Source organism: Hyla sarda, chromosome 3 (genome assembly GCF_029499605.1).
Source record: "Hyla sarda isolate aHylSar1 chromosome 3, aHylSar1.hap1, whole genome shotgun sequence".
Lineage (NCBI taxonomy): Eukaryota > Metazoa > Chordata > Amphibia > Anura > Hylidae > Hyla > Hyla sarda.
Genome location: NC_079191.1, coordinates 353,553,903 through 353,574,502, shown reverse-complemented (window position 1 = coordinate 353,574,502; position 20,600 = coordinate 353,553,903). Strand labels below are relative to the sequence as shown.

Below are 20,600 nucleotides of genomic sequence, written 5' to 3'. Positions count from 1 at the left end.
TTTTTGGGGGTAAAATAGGAAAAAACGGACGTTTTACTTTTTTATTGGGGGAGGGGATTTTTCACTTTTTTTTACTTTTACTTTTAAATTTTTTAACATTTTTTTTTTACACTTGAATAGTCCCCATAGGGGACTATTCATAGCAATACCATGATTGCTAATACTGATCTGTTCTATGTATAGGACATAGAACAGATCAGTGTTTTCGGTGATCTTCTGCTCTGGTCTGCTCGATCACAGACCAGAGCAGGAGACGCCGGGAGCCGCACGGAGGAAGGTGAGGGGACCTCCGTGCGGCGTTCTGAATGATCGGATCCCCGCAGCAGCGCTGCGGGCGATCCGATCGTTCATTTAAATCGCGAACTCCCGCAGATGCCGGGATCTGTATTGATCCCGGCACCTGAGGGGTTAATGGCGGACGCCCGCGAGATCGAAAAGGTGAAAACCTTTTTTCTTTTAAATTAACTGGTGCCAGAAAGTTAAACATATTTGTAAATTACTTCTATTAAAAAATCTTAATCCTTCCAGTACTTATTAGCTGCTGAATGCTACAGAGGAAATTCCTTTCTTTTTGGAACACTGATGACATCACGAGCACAGTGCTCTCTGCTGACATCGCTGTCCATTTTAGCAACCGTGCATAGCAGATGTATGCTAAGGGCAGCATGGTGGCTCAGTGGTTAGCACTGCTGCCTTGCAGTGCTGGGGCCTTGGGTTCAAATCCAACTAAGGACAACAATAAATAAATAAAGACTTAATAATAATAATAATATTATTATTATTATAACGTCAGCAGAGAGCACTGTGCTCGTGTTGTCATCAGAGACCATTCCAAAAAAAAAAAAGAATTTCCTCTGTAGTATTCAGCAGCTAATAAGTACAGGAAGGATTAAGATTTTTTAATAGAAGTAATTTACAAATCTGTTTAACTTTCCAGAGCCAGTTGATTTAAAAGAAAAAAGGTTTTCACCAGAGTACCCCTTTAATAGCAAAATGGATGGATTCGTAGTCTCATTCACATGATGTGTTAAAGTTAAAAAAAAAAAAAATGCTCATGAAGGGGGAGATTTATCAAATCCTGTCCAGAGGAAAAGTTGCCCAGTTGCCCATAGCAACCAATCAGCTCGCTTCTTTCAATTTTCACATGCCTTGTTAAGAATGTAAGAAGTAATCTGACTGGTTGCTATGGGCAACTTTGCCTCTGCACAGGTTCTGATAAATCTCCCCCCAAATACTATCAAAATAGCATTAAAAAGAACGTCAATTTATGCTGCAGAAATGCTACAGAATAGGAGCAGATTTCCCACATTGACTTCAAAAAGGGTATGTTCACATGGCAGAATTTTGGTGCAGAATTCCGCAGCAACATAGCGCATTTCCCAGCACTCCTAGAGCCGGAACCGTCTGAACATAGCCTAAGGATGCATTCACACTGCAGATCTGCTACTTATCTGCAGCAGATCGAAAGATTTTCACAAATACATGAGGTTCCACGGATCCCCAGCAGATTAGATTTGATGCTGTGTTTGATTAAGTATTTGTATTAAATTTAACAACATGAAATCTGCAGCAGAAAATCTGCAACAGATATGGTTTGTGTGAATGTACCCTATCAGCTGCGGATTTGCTGCTGCAGATTTCATGCTGTTAAATTTAATACAAATAAATAGTTGAACACAGGATGAAATCTGCAGCAGATGCGGGATGTGTGAATGTACCCTAAGGCTACACGTTACGACATGGCAGTGTGGCAGGCGTCAGGGAGAAAAGTACTGCAAGAGCTGTCTTTCTCCTGCAATACCCATCAACAAACAATGGGTCCCAGCAGCCCCCATACTAGTAAACGGGAGCCGCCGGGACTTGTTGTTGCCCGTTGCACCTCGTTATGAGAACGGCCGTTAAAGTTATACAAAAAAAAAAAAAAAAAAAGTGTCAACCCCTTAAAGGGGTATTCCAGGATTTTTTTATTTGACTATATTACAGGGGCTGTAAAGTTAGTGTAGTTCATAATATAGTGTCTTTACCTGTGTGTGACGGTTTTCTCACAATTCTTCTGTGATTTTCACCCCAATATTTATTTTTATCAGCATACAAAATGATTGTTGTCTCAGATTTTTCCCAGCCTACAATGCGGCCGAGACCTGACTCACTAGTCAGCTGATAACAGGGAGCCTGTCTGCTTCAATGGGGGGAGGGATCGCTTGGTGGGAGAGAGATCCATCTACAACTAATGCAACAGCTGTAGGCACCCTGATTGAAAACCACAGGTCTTTTTGAATGGATGCAGCTCATTTATGTTTCAAAGGGTGGGGTGGCTGATGTGTGGGAGGGAGGAAAATGGAATTGTGGGATTTTTAGTAAAAAAAATAAATAAAAAAAAAAAAGAAGAAAAGTCAAACAGAAATACCAGTTCACAAAAAGCTAGCCACAGTGTTATGGTAATCTCATGACATAGCCATTTAGCCCCAAGGCAAGCGCAGATCCTTCCTAAGCATATCCATTACTGTCTGCCAGGTACGTACTAAAATCACCTTATGGTGGAGAACCCCTTTAAGGACACAGGACGTATCTGTGTGCCCTGAGTTCGCTCCATTTCTATAACGCGGGGCTACTTCTATTCAAAAATCTTAATCCTTCCAGTACTTATCTGCTGTATACAACAGAGGAAGATCTTTTCTTTTTGAATTTATTTTCTGTCTGACCACAGTGCTCTCTGCTGACACCTCTGTCTATGTCAGAAACTATCCTGCTCTGGACAGTTCCTGACATGGACAGAGATGTCAGCAGAGAACACTTTGGTCAGACAGAAAATAAATTAAAAAAGAAAAGAACTTCCTTAGAAGCATACAGCAGCTGATAAGTACTGGAAGGATTAAGATTTTTAAACAGAAGTACCGGTAATTTACAAATCTGTTTAACTTTCTATCTGCAGTTAATTTACAAAAAAAAAAAAAAATTATATATATATATATATATATATATATATATATATATATATATATATATTCTCCACCAAAGTACCCTTTAACCCCTTAAGGACACAGGGCCTACGTGTAAACCCTGAGTCCGCTCCCTTTCTATAACACGAGGCCACGGCGTGGCCCCGCGTCATAGAGGGTTGGGCCCGGCACCTAGCAACGGCCGGGACTCGTGGCTAATAGCGCACGGCACTGATCGCGGTGCCGCGTGCTATTAACTCTTTAGACGCAACGTTCAAAGTTGATCGCCGTGTCTAAAGTTAAACTAAATTGCTCCCGGCTAGCTCAGTGGGCTGTTCGGGACCGCGGCATCCCAAACAGTTGTAGGACACGAGGAGGGTCCCCCTACCTTCCTCCTGGTGTCCGATCGCCAAATGACTGCTCAGTGGCTGAGATCCAGGCTTGAGCAGTCAAGCGGCAGAATCATCGATCAATGTTATCCTACCCTATGGGGGCTATAACATTGCAAAAAAAAAATAAAGGGAAAAAAATAAATAAAAGTTAATAAAGATCATTTAACCCCTTCCCTAATAAAAGTTGGAATCACCCCCCTTTTCCCATAAAAAAAAAAAAAAATAAATAAAAAAAAAAAAAAAAAGCGTGTAAATAAAAATAAACATATGTGGTATCTTCGCGTGCAGAAATGTCCGAGTTATAAAATATAGTTAATTAAACCGCATGGTCAATGGCGTACGCGCCAAAAAAATTCCAAAGTCCAAAATAGCGTATTTTTGCTTACTTTTTATATCATGAAAAACTTAATAAAAAGCGATCAAAAAGTTCGATCAATACAAAAATGGTACCGCTAAAAACTTCACCTCACAGCACAAAAAAAAAAACAGTCCTCATACCGCCCCGTACACGAAAAAATAAAAAAGTTATAGGGGTCAGAAGATGACAATTTTCAACCTATAAATTTTCCTGCATGTAGTTATGATTTTTTCCAGAAGTGCGACAAACTCAAACCTATATAAGTAGGATATCATTTTAACCGTATGGACCTACAGAATAAAGATAAGGTGTTATTTTGACCAAAAAATTTACTACATAGAAACGGAAGCCCCCAAAATTTACAAAATGGCGTTTTTCTTCAATTTTGACGCACAATTATAATTTTTTTTCCGTTTTGGGTAAAATGACTGATGTCCTTACAAAGTAAAATTGGTGTCGTAAAACATAAGCCATAATATGGATTTTTAGGTGCAGAATTGAAAGGGTTATGATTTTTAAAAGGTGAGGAGGAAAAAATGAAAAAAGAAAAGTTGCCCAGTTGCCCATAACAATCAGATCGCTTCTTTAATTTTTTAAAAGGCCTCTGCAAAATGAAAGAAGTGATCTGATTGGTTGCTATGGGCAACTTTTCCCTTGTACTGGTTGTGAAAAATCTCCCCCCTAAGGGTGTATTCACACGGCGGAATTTCGCCTCAAAAATGAAAGCCCAATAGACTTCTATGGGATTCTGCACTCCCATTCACACTAGGGTAAATTCCGAAATGTGATTGGGAGTGCGGAATCCCATAGAAGTGTATTGGGCTTTCATTTTTGAGGCGAAATTCCGCCGTGTGAATAGACCCGAACACTCTGTTTTGACATTATGGGGTTCAATGATGGGGGGAACTTTATTTTAGCACAAAGTCGTAACATAACAAAATGCGAAAAAGTAAAATGGTCTGAAAACTTTCTAAATGGATTGTTCACATGACTTTTTATTTTATTTTTAATCAGACAGCCCCGTGCAAAATGATCATCCCATTGTGCATAACCTGTATGCAATGCAGAAATAAATAAATTAATATATATATATATATATATATATATATATATATATATATATATATATATACACATACACACACATATACAGTGGTCCCTCAAGTTACAATATGAATTGGTTCCAGGACGACCATTGTATGTTGAAACCATTGTATGTTGAGACCAGAACTCTATGGAAACCTGGTAATTGGTTCTAAAGGCACAGAAATGTCATCCAAAAATAGGAAAAAGTGAGAATTAAAGAAAAATAAGTAGAGAACTAATATAGATAAAGCAAATCCTTACATATAAAAGTAAGAAAGATCTGCTGGGAGCTGTAATCACTGTCTATTTCAGTGTTTCCCAAGCAGGGAGCCTCCAGCTGTTGCAAAACTACAACTCCCAGCATGCCCGGACAGCCGTTGGCTGTCCGGACATGCTTGGAGTTGTAGTTTTGCAACAGCTGGATGCACCCTCTATGGGAAACACTGGTCTATGTAGAGGACAGGAGCTTCTTCAGGGTCCTGTACAGTACACAGTGTCCTACAAAAGTAAAAAGGAGCCGCCCTCACCTGGTGTCCAAAGGAGCAGGTAACCCTGGTACAGGTAAAGAGTACAGAATACCTCCCTGTACTGTAGAGGGCGCTCCCAGACACCAGTCAGTGCATCCGCTTCAATAATACTGGGGTTTTACTAGTAAATTGCCCATTCTGATTGGTCAGATCTTTCGGCCATTGACACGTTTCACAGATCTGGTCTGTCTGTAACATTGTATGTTGAGTCTGGTTTCAACTTACAATGGTCCAGAAAAGACAATTGTATGTTGAAACTATTGTATGTTGAGGCCATTGTAAGTTGAGGGATCCCTGAATATATATATATATATATATATATATATATATATATATATATATATATATATATTTCTTTTTTTTTTTTTTTTTCATTAATTTTTTTAATTTTTTTTTATAACTATGATATTTAATTTTAAAGCTTTTCTCAGCAGAATGTAACTGAGCACTGGCTGAATACTTTTATAATAAAATGATCAGTACTGCTGGTGACATTGCAGGTAAAGCTGCCCCATAGAGAAGCATTTTGTGTCAGTGCCATATGGTACAAGGAATAAAGACATACTAGACACTTGTAGAGATGAGCGAACTTACAGTAAATTCGATTCGTCACGAACTTCTCAGCTCGGCAGTTGATGACTTATCCTGCATAAATTAGTTCAGCTTTCCGGTGCTCCGGTGGGCTGGAAAAGGTGGATACAGTCCTAGGAGACTCTTTCCTAGGACTGTATCCATTTTTTCCAGCCCACGGGAGCACTTGAAGGCTGAACTAATTTACGCAGGAAAAGTCATCAACTGCCGAGCCGAGAAGTTCGTGACAAATCGAATTTACTGTAAGTTCGCTCATCTCTAGACACTTGCCTAAGAATCCTGCTACACGTATGCCCTTTTACAACTGTATAATGATTTTTTGTTAAAATACAGTGATCCCTCAACTTACAATGGCCTCAACATACAAATAGTTTCAACATACAATGTTCTTTTCTGGACCATCGTGACTTGAAACCAGACTCAACATACAATGCTACGGACAGTCCAGATCTGTGAAACGTGTCACAACTGGAGGAACTGACCAATCAGAATGGGCATTCACTGGTAAATCACCTCTATTACTGAAGTGCATGCACTGACTGGCTGTCTGGTACAGTCCAGGGAGGTATTACATGTTCTGTACTCCTTACCTGTGCCAGGGTTACCTGCTCCTTTTGGACACCAAGTAATGGCGGCTCCATTTGGGACACTGTGTGTACTGTATAGGACCCTGAAGAAGCTCCTGTCCTCTACATAAACCATTGTTTCCCAACCAGGGTGCAAAACTACAACTCCCAGCATGCCCGGACAGCCAACGGCTGTCCGGGCATGCTGGGAATTGTAGTTTTGCAACAGTTGGAGGCACCCTTGTTGGGAAACACTGACATAGACCGTGATTTACAGCTCCCAGCAGATCTTTATTACTTTTATATATAAGGATTTGCTTTATCTATATTAGTTCTCTACTTATTTTTCTTTAATCCTCACTTTTTCCTATTTTTTGGATGACCTTTTGGTGGCTTCAGAACCAATTACCAGGTTACCATAGAGTTCTGGTCTCAACATACAATGGTTTCAACATACAATGGTCGTCCCAGAACCAATTAATATTGTAACTTGAGGGACCACTGTCTATGTATTCTAAATAGCATGTATACTGTAGGTGTGAGGTGCAGCACAATGTCAGCTTCCTGTAGGTAAAGCCAGTCTGATTTCTGTAGTGTGAAGCCATATATGATTTAGGGGGAAGAGTAAGGTAGTCTGCAGAAATCAGGAATCCTCTGAACCCTGAGGCAGGGAAGCCACAAAGATACTCAGAAAACCCAGCAATTCCTCCATATGAGGGGAAAGGGAGATGAAAGCTGATGGGAATCAGTGCAGGCTCATCTGGAAGGCTCGTCCAGCCCCTATGGTAATGTGGCCCAGCCCCTATGGTAATGTGGCCCAGCCCCTATGGTAATGTGGCCCAGCCCCCGGCTGTGACTGCTCTGGTGGAGATTACCAGGATCTTTCCAGACCGCTAGATGGGTTAAGCAGACGTGTCCCTCACAGTGTGGACACGTAAGCCTCCTCCAGAGCTGAACTCTTCCTCAGACTTTCTATGAACAGATGTAAAGTAGCTACAATCAGATCTTCTTCATGTGATCTGCAGATCTAGTCTGTCACACATCGGATTCTGACTAGAGATACAATAATGTACAGAAATACAAATACAGAAAGATAAATAATAAACAGAGATGATGGACGTTTCAGAAGATTCTTAAAAACTTTTCAAAAAGTCGCAGATCAATCGATTCAATTCTGCACATTTTTGTTTGTGGGGGGGGGGGGGGGGATCTCCCCAGACTGACACGTAGAGGGAGCAGACACCACCCCCTCCCTGCTCCACATCATGCCAAATTCATACATGATCCCCCCCTATGAAGTCCTAGCAATATATCCCCCCCACCCAGTCTCATCCCTAAACTGATCAGACCCATAAAAAGAACTGAACTGGGGGAACTACAGCTCCCAGCATGCCCTGTAAATGCAATCTCCCTGACATGCTGCTACTTGTAGTCCTACACAGATTTATATGCTGCAATGAATGATTGTTCTAATTAGACAGACGGAAATCAGATGCAGACAGATGTGATCGGAGCTCGGCACTGTCAGCATGGGGCAGCTATATATATATATATATATATATATACATACTATGGCTATATCCAGTGATAATAATCGGTGCGATCGTTGTGACCGCTGGCAGATGGTTGCAGCCTGAGTGTGCCCCCCACTGATCGGCACCGTGCACACTATGCGTCTCCTGCACACACTTACCTGCTGTGGAGCTGACAGACGTGCTGGGAACTGACCGTCCTGTGACAATGTGCCGCCGGGATCCCTCCAGCCAGTGACTCCTCTCTCCGAGCCGGCTCAGCCTCTACACTGACTCTCTGGAGTCGTGGCACTTTTCTTTTCACTCCCTTTTTTTTTTCTTCAATGAAACTTTATTGTACAAGTGTGCGGACAAAAGTGCTGAAGAATGTGAACGGGGAGAATAAAGGCTATCATGTCTGCACTGCTAAGGAAAAGAAACCCAAGTGAGCCCCAGATGTTGCAGAACCATAACTCCGCATGCTGTGAGTTGAAGTTTTGACACATCTGGAGGTCCACAGTTTGTAGACCACTGCTGTGGATCCTGGATTAGTACTATTAGGGTGCGTTCACACTGTGGAATCTCCGCTCGCTGGATTCAGGGAGCAGAGATTCCGTCTGGCGGCCGCCGCCGGAAATACTTCAGCGCTAGGGCCGCGGTGCACCATTGACGGCTATGCAGTGCTCGCGGAATCCGCACAAAGAATGAACATGCTTTTTCTCTGCGCGGAACAGTTTTAGCGGAGGAATTGTCCGCCGCTGAAATTCCGCAGTGTGATCGGGACTCGCGGAGACCCATTCACACTAATGTTAAGTTCACACCGCGGAATTCCATAGAGTGAACGTACCCTTAGTTACACATTAGTATGCCATTGTTGCAAAACTACAACCCCCAGCATCTTTGAACAGCCAACAGCCGCTGCCCGACTTTTAACCCTTTAGACGCTGTGATCAATGCCTATCACGGCCTCTAAAGAGAAAGCTCAAAGGAACTCACTGAACCCTGCAACGTGATTGCGGGGGATCTGTGAGGTAAAATGACGGAGAAAGGTCCTCTTACCGATTGCCGACTCACTGATGTAGTTTGGCAGAGCATTATAAAGTGAATGCAGGGCCGGTGCAAGGATTTCTGGTTACACAAGCGAAGCTCCATTTTGGCGGGGAGTTTGTCATGCACAGGCGCACATGGGTTATGGTGTAACCTGGTGCGGTCCGCACGGGCAGACCTGGGGGGATTCTCCCATAATCTGTCCTACCCGTATGATTTTCTGGGGGGGATGTGTGTGTCCCCCCCCCCCCAATGCCTACGCCCATGACCGGGGGGGGGAAGCTGAGGACCACTGAGGACGGGGGGGGGGGGGCTGCGGAGCTACGCCACTGCACAGACTTGAAGCCATGAAGTCTGCAGGCCTGCTCATGATGCGCAGCGGGCGGCGCAACACAGTTTAAAAAAAGAAAAAGTCCTTGATTTTTTCGCCCCCTGCTCCGTGCGCCCCTAAGCGACCGCATGGTCTGCTTGATGCAAGCGCCGGGCCTGAGTGAATGCAATCACCCTCATTTTCCCATTTGACAAAAAAAACATATTTAACATATGCGTAAATGTTCAAACTATTTTTTTTTTTTAAATAGTTCATAAGGTTGAAAAAAGACCAGAGTCCATCAAGTTCAACCTATAACCCTAATGAGTCCCTACTGAACTGATCCAGAGGAAGGCAAAAAACTCTCATACTAGAGGTAACAATTCCTTCCCGACTCCAAATATGGCATCAGAATAAATCCCTGGATCAACCTTCTGTCCCTATGGGGGGCATTTATCAATGTTTGCTTATTTATTACTTTTTTTTTGTTATTTTTTTATCCTTATAATTTTTTTGCTTATGTGCAACTTATTTATCAACTGGTTTCAGCCTGTTGATACATTTCTTTCAAGTAAGCAATTTTTTTTTTTTGCTTTGGTAGTGACTTTTTCTGCTCCATGGCTAAGCTGGAGTAAATTTTGTAGGTTTTTTCATGCAATGCGACCATGGCAAGTCAGAAATCACTTTTTGCTTTAGTAAGCAAGTTTCTTTTTTCTTTTTGCTTAGGGCACTGCACAATCAAAAAGTTGCACAAAAAATAGAGTAGTAGCACATGCGACTTTTTTGTGCCAATTTTAAACAAAAAAAACGTACTAAGTGCTTTGATAAATGTCCCCGTATAAAGACTACGACGCCAAGTTACGGGCAACGGCAGCTTTAATGAGGGTAGACAGTTGGTAAAGTCTATACAGTTCAGCCAGGACCCAAGGAGGTGACCAGTGACGCAGAGACCTTAAAGGGGTATTCCAGGATTTTTTTTATTTGACTATGCTACAGGGGCTGTAAAGTTAGTGCAGTTCATAATATAGTGTTTGTACCTGTGTGTGACGGTTTTCTCACAATTCTTCTGTGATTTTCACTCCAATATTTATTTTTACCAGCATACAAAATGACTGCTGTCTTTTTTCCCAGCTTGCAATGCGGCCGAGACCTGACTCACTAGTCAGCTGATGACGGGAAGCCTGTCTGCTTCAATGGGTGGAGAGATCAATCTGCAACTAATGCAACAGCTGGAGGCACCCTGATTGAAAACCACACTGGTTTGAATGGATGCAGCTCATTTATGTTTCTATGGGTGGGGTGGCTGATGTGTGGGAGGGAGGAAAATGTAATTGTGAGATCTGTAGTAAAAAAAAAAAGTCAAGCAGGAAATACCAGTTCACAAAAAGCTAGCCACAGTGTTATAGTAATCTCACAGTATAGCCATTTAGCCCCAAGACAAGCGCAGATCCTTCCTAAGCATGTCCATTACTGTCTGCCAGGTACGTACTAAAATCACCTTATGCTGGATAACCCCTTTAAGGGCTTGCTGGGACTTGTAGTAGGACTGGACAATTGAGTGCAGACCACGCTGACTTGACAGATGACAAGGACTGACTTGACTTGACTCATAAAGCTGTGACTTTAGCTTACTTGAAATGATGGTGGCTGCAGGAATTGACTTTGAGGATTCTGGACACACACACTAGGCACGACTGCACTGGACCTCAGCAAATACTTGTAAGGAAAGAGAGAGAGTAAACTCCTCCCAGGGCTTATATGGGGGAGACTAGCAGGGAGCCCATAGGTCACCCCTGGGATCACCTGGTCACTGGTACCTCCTGGGTAACAATTACATGCAATACCTCACTGCAGAACATACAGTGGGGATCAAAGTTTGGGCACCCAAGGTAAAAATTTGTATTAATGTGCATAAAGAAGCCAAGGAAAGATGGAAAATCTCCAAAAGGCATCAAATTACAGATTAGACATTCTTATAATATGTCAACAAAAGTTAGATTTTATTTCCATCATTTACACTTCCAAAATAACAGAAAACTAAAAAATGGTGTCTCCAAAAGTTTGGGCAGTTGTCCTTGATGCCCAGTCCTGGAGGGCGGAGGACTGAAGTGGCCACTGGAGCCTAGTGACAGTTCCTTGGGCAAAATGTCACAGGTCTGGTTATAGAACAAGGTAGAAACAAGTCCATGTAGCACTGTAAGGGTCTTTTCACAGGTACAGTATTCTGTGCAGATTTGATGCGCAAGATTTCAATCTGTATTCAGTGTAGATTGAAGTCTGCAGCAGAAAATCCTGTGCATCAAATCTGTGCATCAAATCTGCACAGAATACTGTACATCTGAATAGACCATAAATGTCCATACATGCTCTTTGGTTATGTAAACATGTGGGATTAATGAGCTTTGTAACTGCTCTAGGAACACATTTTAGACCATAATACACACAAGTTTGCTTGGGCTGCCGGAGGCTATCTACCCAATGCTTTGGCTGCTGGGGCCCCTTCGGTTCCTAACACTTCTCCCCAGAACTCAGCAAGTAGTGTGATACTATATAACTATTTTACCTCTACATAATGTACTCTGCCTCCATATGTATCTTACTTTTAGTTTCAGGGGAACTCTCTGGCCAGTAGAGGACCCTGTACACAAGGACAGAAAAATGTTGGACAGATATATATGCACTGGACATTTGTGGACTGGGACTACAAGTAATGTTACAGTCCTAACTTAAGTGTTTACATATGATCTGATTATGTGTGGTACATAACCTTATACACCATATTGTGAGCTAATCTTTGTACCTTGCGGGAATTTGTCCTTGTGTTGACCTTTGGGACCTGCACAATACCACTTCTGGAGAGTCTGGAACGCCTTTGTCTTCGGGAGCTCTTGGATCCTCTGGAACAGCAGCTGGCTCTTCCTCAGCGAACTCGGGAGCTGGTACTGGTCCAGGACTAGTTGGATTCGGAGTCGCTGCCAGCAGTGGTGGAGAGACTGGTGACAGGGTTGGCACACAAAAGACGGCGGCATAACCTGGAGCCAACGGTGACAAGACCGGGACTGGGGTGTGGAGATTAGTGTCAGTTGGACCGGCCCCGAGGTTGGTGAGACACAGAAGATCGCAGGCTGACTCGGAATAAATTTGGGCAAATCCATAGATGGATGGATCTCTTCACCTGGGGTTTACTCTCTCACAGGTCTGATGGCTGGAGGAGATGGTGCTGGGAGCACTGGTAGATCTTCTTTTAGACACAACTTGATTCGGTTTCGGTGAACAACTTGCGTCTCTTACCCATGCTTTTGTACTTCGTACACATTGGAATCTGGATAGGGAATGGCTGTCACCATGTACGGTTCTGTCTCCCAGATAGAGTCTAACTTATGGGTTCTTGGAAACTTCCGCAGCCATACTTTGTCGCCCAATTGATGTGCTTTGGCAGAGACATGGCAATTATAGTTCTGTTGTTGTCTTTGCTGAGCCTCGCCCATCTTCTTTCAGACAATTTCTTGGGCTTCTTGGATTCTTCTCTGGTGGTCAGAGACCCACTCCAGGCAGGCTTGCGTAGAGTTGTTGAATGGAGCTTGGAGACCAAATGCTCGGTCCTTAGGCAGCTTCCCATGTCGCCCCATCATCAAGTAGAATGGGGTGTACCCCATAGAACAATGGAGTGTTATTATAGATCTCCAATAGCTCGGACAGCAACCGGGGCCACTCTTCATGTCTGGAGACAGAAGCTGCTTGCAACATGTGGATAAAGACTTGATTGATGCGCTCACAGAGCCCGTTCCCCTAGGGCTGGTAAGCAGTAGTCTGGAGTTTTTTGCAGGCATGGAATTGACACAGCTCTTGGAAGAGTTGGGCCTCGAAGGCCGCTCCACGGTCCGTTAGGACAGACTCCGGACACCCAAGGGTTTGCACCCAATTGGAGTAGAACATCTGGACCGCTGTCTTGGCTGTGAGATTTTTGATAGGTACAACGACAACCCATTTGGAGCAGTGTTCCACCATGGTGAGAGCATAACTGTACCTGGATGGGGTAGGAGACAATTTGTCATGGTCTAGCGTGACCAACTGCTTAGGCCTTTCACTCTGGATGGAATGGAGGGGTGCTCTTGCATCCTTGGTCACATTCTCTGTGATGTTACAGACTGCACATTCACTGCACCATTTTTCAATGTTGCTCCGCATTCCGATCCAATAGAATCTTCGCCTGAGAGTAGCTTCGGTCTTGTGGACTCCAACGTGTCCTGACTGATCATGGTATGCATTGAGGACCATCGCCACATCTCTTCGGGAACCAGAATCTGATGAAGTCGATCACCAGAGACCAGATCCAAAGAATTTCGGTACAACAGTCCTTTGTGAACAAACAGTCACTTCCTCTGTCACCACAGACGTTTCAGCTCATAGTCACACTGAGCCCGCCGTAGACGGGTTGGTACTTTTTTCACCAGAAGGTAGTCCAACAGATCCCCCATGACTCGACTTTCATCTTGAAGAGTCTTCCAGGTGTAAAGGTCTTCTTTAACCTTTTCAGGCCCGGGTTCACCATCCATAAGGGCGGTCACAACATTCTGGTTCACGAAACGTTGGTAAAATGGGGGCATCTTCACGTCTCCCCACACATCTTTGTCAGGGGGTTCTTCACCAGGGGTCATCCCAGACAGTACGTCGGCATTGACATTCGACTTGCCGCTTCTGTACTTGATGGTGAAACTGTAATTGGCTAATCTTGAAGCCCAACGCTGTTTGATTGCACCCAACTTGACAGTGTTTAGGTGGGCCAACGGGTTATTATCCATATAGACAGTAAAGGGCGTGGCAGCCAAATAGTCTTTGAACTTTTTGGTCACGGTCCATACCAGGGCGAGAAGTTCCAACCTGAATGAGATGTAATTTGCATTGTTCTTCTCTGCCCCTCGCAAGTTGCGACTGGCGTAGGCAATTACTCTCTCTTGCCTCTCTTGGACTTGGACAGGACAGCTCCCAGACCCTCAAAACTGGCATCAATATATAGCTGGAACGGCTGACTGTAGTCTGGATACGCCAAGATGGGGGTTCTATCAGCAGACGTTTAAGAGCTCGGAATGCTGTCTCTTGCTCTTCGGCCCATTCAATAGGTAGTCTTCCATTGTAGTTCTCCTTCGCCGTACCCCATAAGGGTGCTGTGAGGGTTTCTTCAATCTGGGTGAAGTGGGGAATGAAGCAGCAATAGTAGCCGGAAAATCCCAGGAAGCTCCTGACATTTTTCACTGTGCGCGGGGTAGGTCAGTTCTTGACAACTTCCAATTCCTTTTCAGGATTGGGCTGGACTCCCTCGGCACTGACAACATGACCCAAGTAGAGAACCTGATGTTTAAGCAGATGACACTTTGACGGCTTGATCTTCAGCACATGCTTGATGAGGACTTGGAAGACGTCTGAAAGATGACTGAGGTGTTCCTGGTAGGACTTGGAATACACAATTACATCATCTAGGTACAATAGGACACTTTGAAAATTCAGATGGCCCAGGCACCTTTTCATCAAACGCTGTAATGTAGCAGGAGCGTTGCACAGCCCAAATGGCATACTTTTAAACTCGAACACTCTCATAGGCGTCATGAAGGCGGTCTTTTCCCGATCCTTCACGGCCATAGGCACTTGCCGATATCAACTGGTTAAGTCTAGGGTGGAGAAGTAAGCAGCTGACCCGATGGCGGTGATTGACTCCTCGATCCTTGGCAATTGATAAGAGTCCTTGTGTGGGACATTGTTCAATTTCCTGTAGTCGACACAGAAGCGTATGGTTCTGTCCTTTTTCTTGACTAGGACAAGTGGCGCCACCCAGGGGCTCTGACTCTCTTGGATCACGTCTGCCTCTTTCATGTCGGCCAGCATCTTCTTGACAGTCTGATACATGCCGGGTGCGACCTGGTGGTTTCTTTCCTTGATAGGTGGGCTGTCACCTGTGAGGATACGGTGCTAGATCATTGAAGTCTGCCCAAAGTCTGAGGGGTGCTTGCTGAAAGCCTCATGGTACCTCTTGGCAACATTATTGATTCAGCTGACTTGGTCGCTTGGGGTAGTTTCATCTCCAACTCTGGAGGACTTGTACCGGATCCTTCAGCCACTTGACAGTAGCAAAATCAGACAGGTTTACTAACCGCACCAGGACTTTCCCGTTCGTGACAGTGACAAGACTTCTTGCAGCTTGAACAAGAGGATGACCTTCCAATTGCATAGGTTCCAGCAGGGCTTGATAGTCCCTATTCTTGACTCCGGGACGTGCACACGAGATGATGGTTTCTGTGTTGGGTTGTAAGGTCATCGACCTGATGTCTTGAACTCGTACTCTGCAGATTTCTCCTTGCTTGTTGGCAAACTTCTGCTCCGCCTGTAGGACTTTCAAGTGGTGCTGCGCAGCCCGCTGGCCTGAAGGGGACAGATGGGGAAGAGAGGCATGCAAGGCATCTAATATATTTCATCAAAACAAGTCTTCATAATTTTCATCCCTAAGATAAACTCAGCAGACCCCTTATCTGTCACATTAGTTACAATCACTCCCTGCCCGCTAAGTACATGCTGTCCCAACTGAATGGTTGGCTCCCAGTATGTCTGGGGACTGGTTGCCCATTACCCGCAACTACTTGGAAGTTGACATCATCAGACTCACACAATAAACTAGCATCCCAATGCTGATAGAACACTTTTAGGTATAGAAGACACTTATGACCCTGTATCTATCAACGCCTCCAACAGTTCATCTTCTAACTTTTACATAGGGGCAGGAGGTGACATAAAGTGAGAGTCCTGACTTAGGTCGTTCGGGGATTGGACCTGATGACTGTTTTCCTGAGGGCCAGTCCCCGACCTCAGGGGTAATCCTTTTAAATCCCAGCACTGCATTTTCCAATGTCCTGACTTATTACAGTAAGTACAAAAGGGTCTTTGAGTCCCCGAGGGTCTATTGGGCGGAGGATTGCAGTAATTGCGGGAAACAAGAGAAGGAGCAGGTTTCTTAGGAAGGGGTGGTTAACGGTCTGGTGGAGCGGCCCAGGTGGCAAGCTCATTCACAGCCTTAGTCAGTTGTTCAATGTCCTGCCAAACACTCTAATCTGATGCTGCGGCGGTGGTGGTGGTGGTGGTATAGGTCTGGCTACTGTCCCTAGTGGCTCTGGAATGGGTGTAAGGGGTGTACAAACTTCCTCTAACTCAGTTCCGGACTCAATCCCTTGGACAGACAGTCTTTTGAAAGCGGGGAATGACATGTTGGGGGTTTGGACCACTAACATTCTCAGCTGGGCTTTGTCCCACTTATTATGAACCCCATCAATAAATCTGTCCTGCTCGGGAGTTAAACCATCTAGTTTGGGACAGTCTCTGGGGCATTCTGTAGGGCTACGGCATATGCTCTCAAGGTCTCACCTGGCTTTTGTCGCTTTTCATACAGCCGGAGACGTACCGCTGATGGAGAATGGGACTCAAATACCTGATACAGTCCTTCAACTGCTCTACAGTTGCCTTCTCGGAGGCTGGCCAGGTGCAGACTTCCTCTAGCGCTGGTCCCTGGAGTTGTCCTGTGAGCAATTGCACCTGTAGATTAGGAGGAAAAAGTAAAAGACAAACAAACTTTGGATTCTCTCTTTGAAATCCCTCAGGGTAAAGGGGTCTCCATTGTAGGTAAGGAGGACATGGTTTCCCATGAATACCGGTGCAGACGCAGGAACACCAGGACTGTTGATGCTGACTGCAGGTAGATGCAGGTGATGACCTCGCTGCTGGAGATGAAGCAGCACTGTCGCCTGTTTGATATGGAGAGCTGGGTTCTGACATCTTGTTGAGTTTTGAGTGAACTGTCGCTTTCGCCGAATAAGGTGCTTTCCCTTTTAAGGTGATTGCTGAAGTGCTGCAGCGGCTTGGAGTTGACTGATGGGGGTACAGTAATGGATGCTCCCCCTCTAGCAAGCCTATCCTCCTCCAGAGAGTTCCTAAAATGGACAGGGGTGTCAGTAGAGACATTAGTACCCCTTTAAACAAGCTCTTAGTTACCATTGATTACTGCATGTCACTGTATCTTTACCAAACATTAACTTAGCCTTAAAGGGGGTTATCCTGGGGGGGGCATGAGGGCAAAGAATGCACATTCTACAGTATATAATAATAAACATCTACTAACCACCAGAGCTTTCATGATGCCCTTCGGTGTCCTGCATTGGTCCCCAGCTGGGATCCTCTACCTGAGTTGAAGTGTAACGCTTGGGCCCAGAGTGATGTTGGGGCCCAGAGTGTCCTACTGGTCGAGGCAGGATATCACTGAAAGAAGAAGATTGCAGCCAATGACTAGAGAGGGACTCAGAGATGCCAGAATCAGGAATTAAGGGGATGGGGAAAGGAGGGGATGTCAGAAGCAGGACTTAGGGGATTGCGAGGGGGGGGGGCAGATATAACAGAAGCAGGACTTAGGGGCATTGGGGGGCAGAGATGCCAAAAGCAGGGCCTAGGGGGAGGGTGGCAGAGATGTCAGGAGCAGGACTTAGGGGGAAGGGGGGAGGGAAACAGAGGAGCCTGGATAGGACTTAGGGGTCTGGGAACAGAGGAGTCTGTAGGATAACTTATCAGGGTTATATTAAGGGGCGCAGTGTGTGGCAGGGTTTATTCACAGTGGGCACAGTGTCTTGAAGGGTCATAATAATTGTTGTTTTTATATAGAGAACGCCCACTTTCTCCTGCTAGGAGCTCACACAATGCAAGCAAGGGGAAAGGTATGATACAGAGCTTTTAAAATCTCAGAAAAAGAGGGCAGGAGAGTGTCAGGATTAGTAAAGTTTAGACAATATGGTTTGATGACAAGTACTCTTTAAGCCAATAGTTCCCCTTCTGTGGATGTGCCATTCATAGAGACCAGAAATATTGGCCCATATTTACTAATAATTTCTAATTCCAAGTGGTGTTACTTTAGGGGATACAGATGGTGCTGTTCCATCCTTTCCCAGGAGCCTGAGGGGCCCATAAGGTTTCTCCTTCCTGTAGGAGTAAACAAGTGATAGAAATGATGCATTATAGCTGGGAACCCTTTAACAGTCTTTGCATTGGGGCTTAGTGTCTTCAAGTTAAACCACTGCTAAAACAGTGCAAACTAAGAGAGGAGGCTATTTAAGTCTGCTCTGAAGTTGAGGCTATTTAAAAATTGAATCAAATTTTGTCTTTTGTCTGAGACCAATGACAGCTCGGCTTTCATTTTTCATATTTCTCTGGCAAAATGAAAGCTGAACTTTGGTTGCTATAGGCAACAAAGCGAATCTTACTATATGATTTCCTTCATTGTGTTCCATAAGTCAATATTTTTTTGAGAATAAAATAAATTCTGCAAACATTTGTGTCAAAATTATGCCAAAAAAGGTGCATGACCTTGATGATTTACTCCCGAAGTCTTCAAATGTGGAAAAGGTATCTAAGTGTCTCAGGCTGATTGATGAATCTGTAGATTGTCCAGTCTAAATTTGCACTTCTCATCTAAGTTTAGACCAATTTTGAGCTTATTTTACATCAAAACATACCAAAGCACCCCTCTTCCTCGATGAACCCCACACCCTTGTCAGGTTGGGAGCAGTTTTTGTTCTTTTCATAATAAATGTGCCTTAATTGGTGTGCACCAAAATTCTGAAGATGAAATTGTGATGCAGCAACCTAAGTAAATCAGGACCATCATTTCTACTTCTATTCTCTTATACATTTTGTTATTCAAAACCAGTGTAGAGGAAGAGTTGTGCAGTTGCCCATAGCAACCAATCAGATTGCTTCTTTCATTTTTGAAAAGGCCTCTTCAAAATGAAAGAAGCGATCTGATTGGTTGCTATGGGCAACTCAGAAACTTTTCCTCTGGACAGGTTTTGATAAATCTCCCTCATAGGCTCTGTTCTGAAAACATTCTTAAAATACTAAAACTTTCCCCCCCAAGGGCTAACTTAATGTTTCTTAAAGCTGTCATGATAAAAAAAAGGTATGTTTTCCTGCAAGACTGTTACTGAGTTTACAACCCCTGGTATTTTATGCTATTTTACAGCCTACTGCCCTCTCATCTATGTGCTATTTGCCGCAAACCATTTAGAGTACGTTCACATGTGCATATTTTCCTGCATATTTTCTGTAGCTAATTTTCTATCTAATGGCCTCAACAGGTAGCAAAATCCACTGCGGAAAATCTGAACCAAAATATACATGTGTGAACATACTCTGATAGTACTGCTGGAACACAATGACATAAGAAAACATCAAGCATTACCAAGAGAATGTTTCATATTTAGTGCATTAAGGATGTCTTATGAAAAAGAACCAGTGATAGATTTTTTGCCAAGGATGGGCCATGGATTCCCCTCTGGTGACAATTGGTTGTTGCTGCTATAACTTCTATAGTAAATAAAAATATACTAACCTTTTCCTTCCAGAACTACTTCCCCTGTCCGACCCTATTATAGAACATTACCACCAGGGCGTTATGGATCGAACACTGGTCCTATTCCAAAATGAAAAGTTGGCCATATACCGGGGCTGCAAACACAAACATCTTCTGAATTCCATAAAAGTAGAAGGCTTTGTCTTTAATAACAAAAATGTATCTCTGACTTTTCTGACGCTGGAGGGACCTCATCATCTTAGAACAATTATCATTTTAATTAATTATTCCTATGGCTCAGCAAAAACAAAACATTAGGACTGGCAGCTAACATTTTCACACTATATTTAAATTCACACAAGTTACATAAACTTCAAGAACTCTCATTCACAGGCTACTGGAACCCCCATTCACTTCAATGAAGAGTAACAACTTCGGGCATATACACACTGCGGAATCTCCGCTCGCAGAATACTGCAGGCGGAGATTCCATCTGGCAACCACGGGCGAAAATACTTCAGCAGTAGGATCTCGTGGCACTGCGCCGTCACCATTGATGGCTATACAGTGCTCGCGGACTTCCGCACAAAGTATGAACATGTTCCTTCTTTGCGCGGAACAATTTTAGCAGCGAAAAAGGCTAAAAAATATTAGATACTAATATGCGTTTGCATGTGATACATTGCTCCATTTAGTCCGGTCCAGGCTCCAGGGCATCTATAATGGCGGATCCACATGTGAGGACATGGGGCAAGGAATCCTGGGAAGGTCGGAACAAGGGTAGGTGGGTACAGTGTTTGTATAACTATTATTTACAGCAGTGTTGCCTTCAGCTGTGTGCAGGGGCGGACTGACCGGCCTGTCCATTAGGACGTGGTCTGAGTTTTTTCTTTTAGCA

At 44.0% G+C, this 20,600-nt stretch overlaps 2 protein-coding genes across 5 annotated transcripts in view; both read right to left on the bottom strand.

Annotated features, from left to right (window-relative positions):
* The window catches only part of RRBP1 (ribosome binding protein 1), an 81,139-nt gene extending 72,851 nt beyond the window's left edge, over positions 1-8,288 (bottom strand). For all 4 annotated transcript variants that reach the window (XM_056567606.1, XM_056567610.1, XM_056567608.1 and 1 more), the window contains exon 1: positions 8,153-8,288. The gene's annotated coding sequence lies outside the window, so the exon portion shown is untranslated. The remainder of the gene's footprint in view (positions 1-8,152) is intronic.
* A 6,614-nt stretch (positions 8,289-14,902) lies between these two features.
* LOC130361063 (uncharacterized) lies at positions 14,903-19,960 on the bottom strand. Its single transcript, XM_056563625.1, has 6 exons — positions 19,853-19,960; positions 18,615-18,673; positions 17,486-17,622; positions 17,019-17,297; positions 16,772-16,902; positions 14,903-15,091 (listed from the first exon to the last, which is right to left on the bottom strand). Exons 1-6 carry the CDS (start codon positions 19,958-19,960, stop codon positions 14,903-14,905), a joined length of 903 nt encoding a protein of 300 aa, XP_056419600.1.
* Positions 19,961-20,600: the final 640 nt, after the last annotated feature.

What these genes read in the sequence shown, in the direction of transcription:
- LOC130361063 (XM_056563625.1), bottom strand. Translation starts at nt 19,960, where the DNA reads ATGATGAGGTCCCTCCAGCGTCAGAAAAGTCAGAGATACATTTTTGTT. An exon ending in GCATCATGAAAGCTCTGGTG is followed by an intron (nt 17,298 to 17,485) that starts GTTAGTAGATGT and finishes TGTCCATTTTAG; the next exon opens with GAACTCTCTGGAGGAGGATA. An exon ending in AGTCCCATTCTCCATCAGCG is followed by an intron (nt 15,092 to 16,771) that starts GTACGTCTCCGG and finishes TGTCGACTACAG; the next exon opens with GAAATTGAACAATGTCCCAC.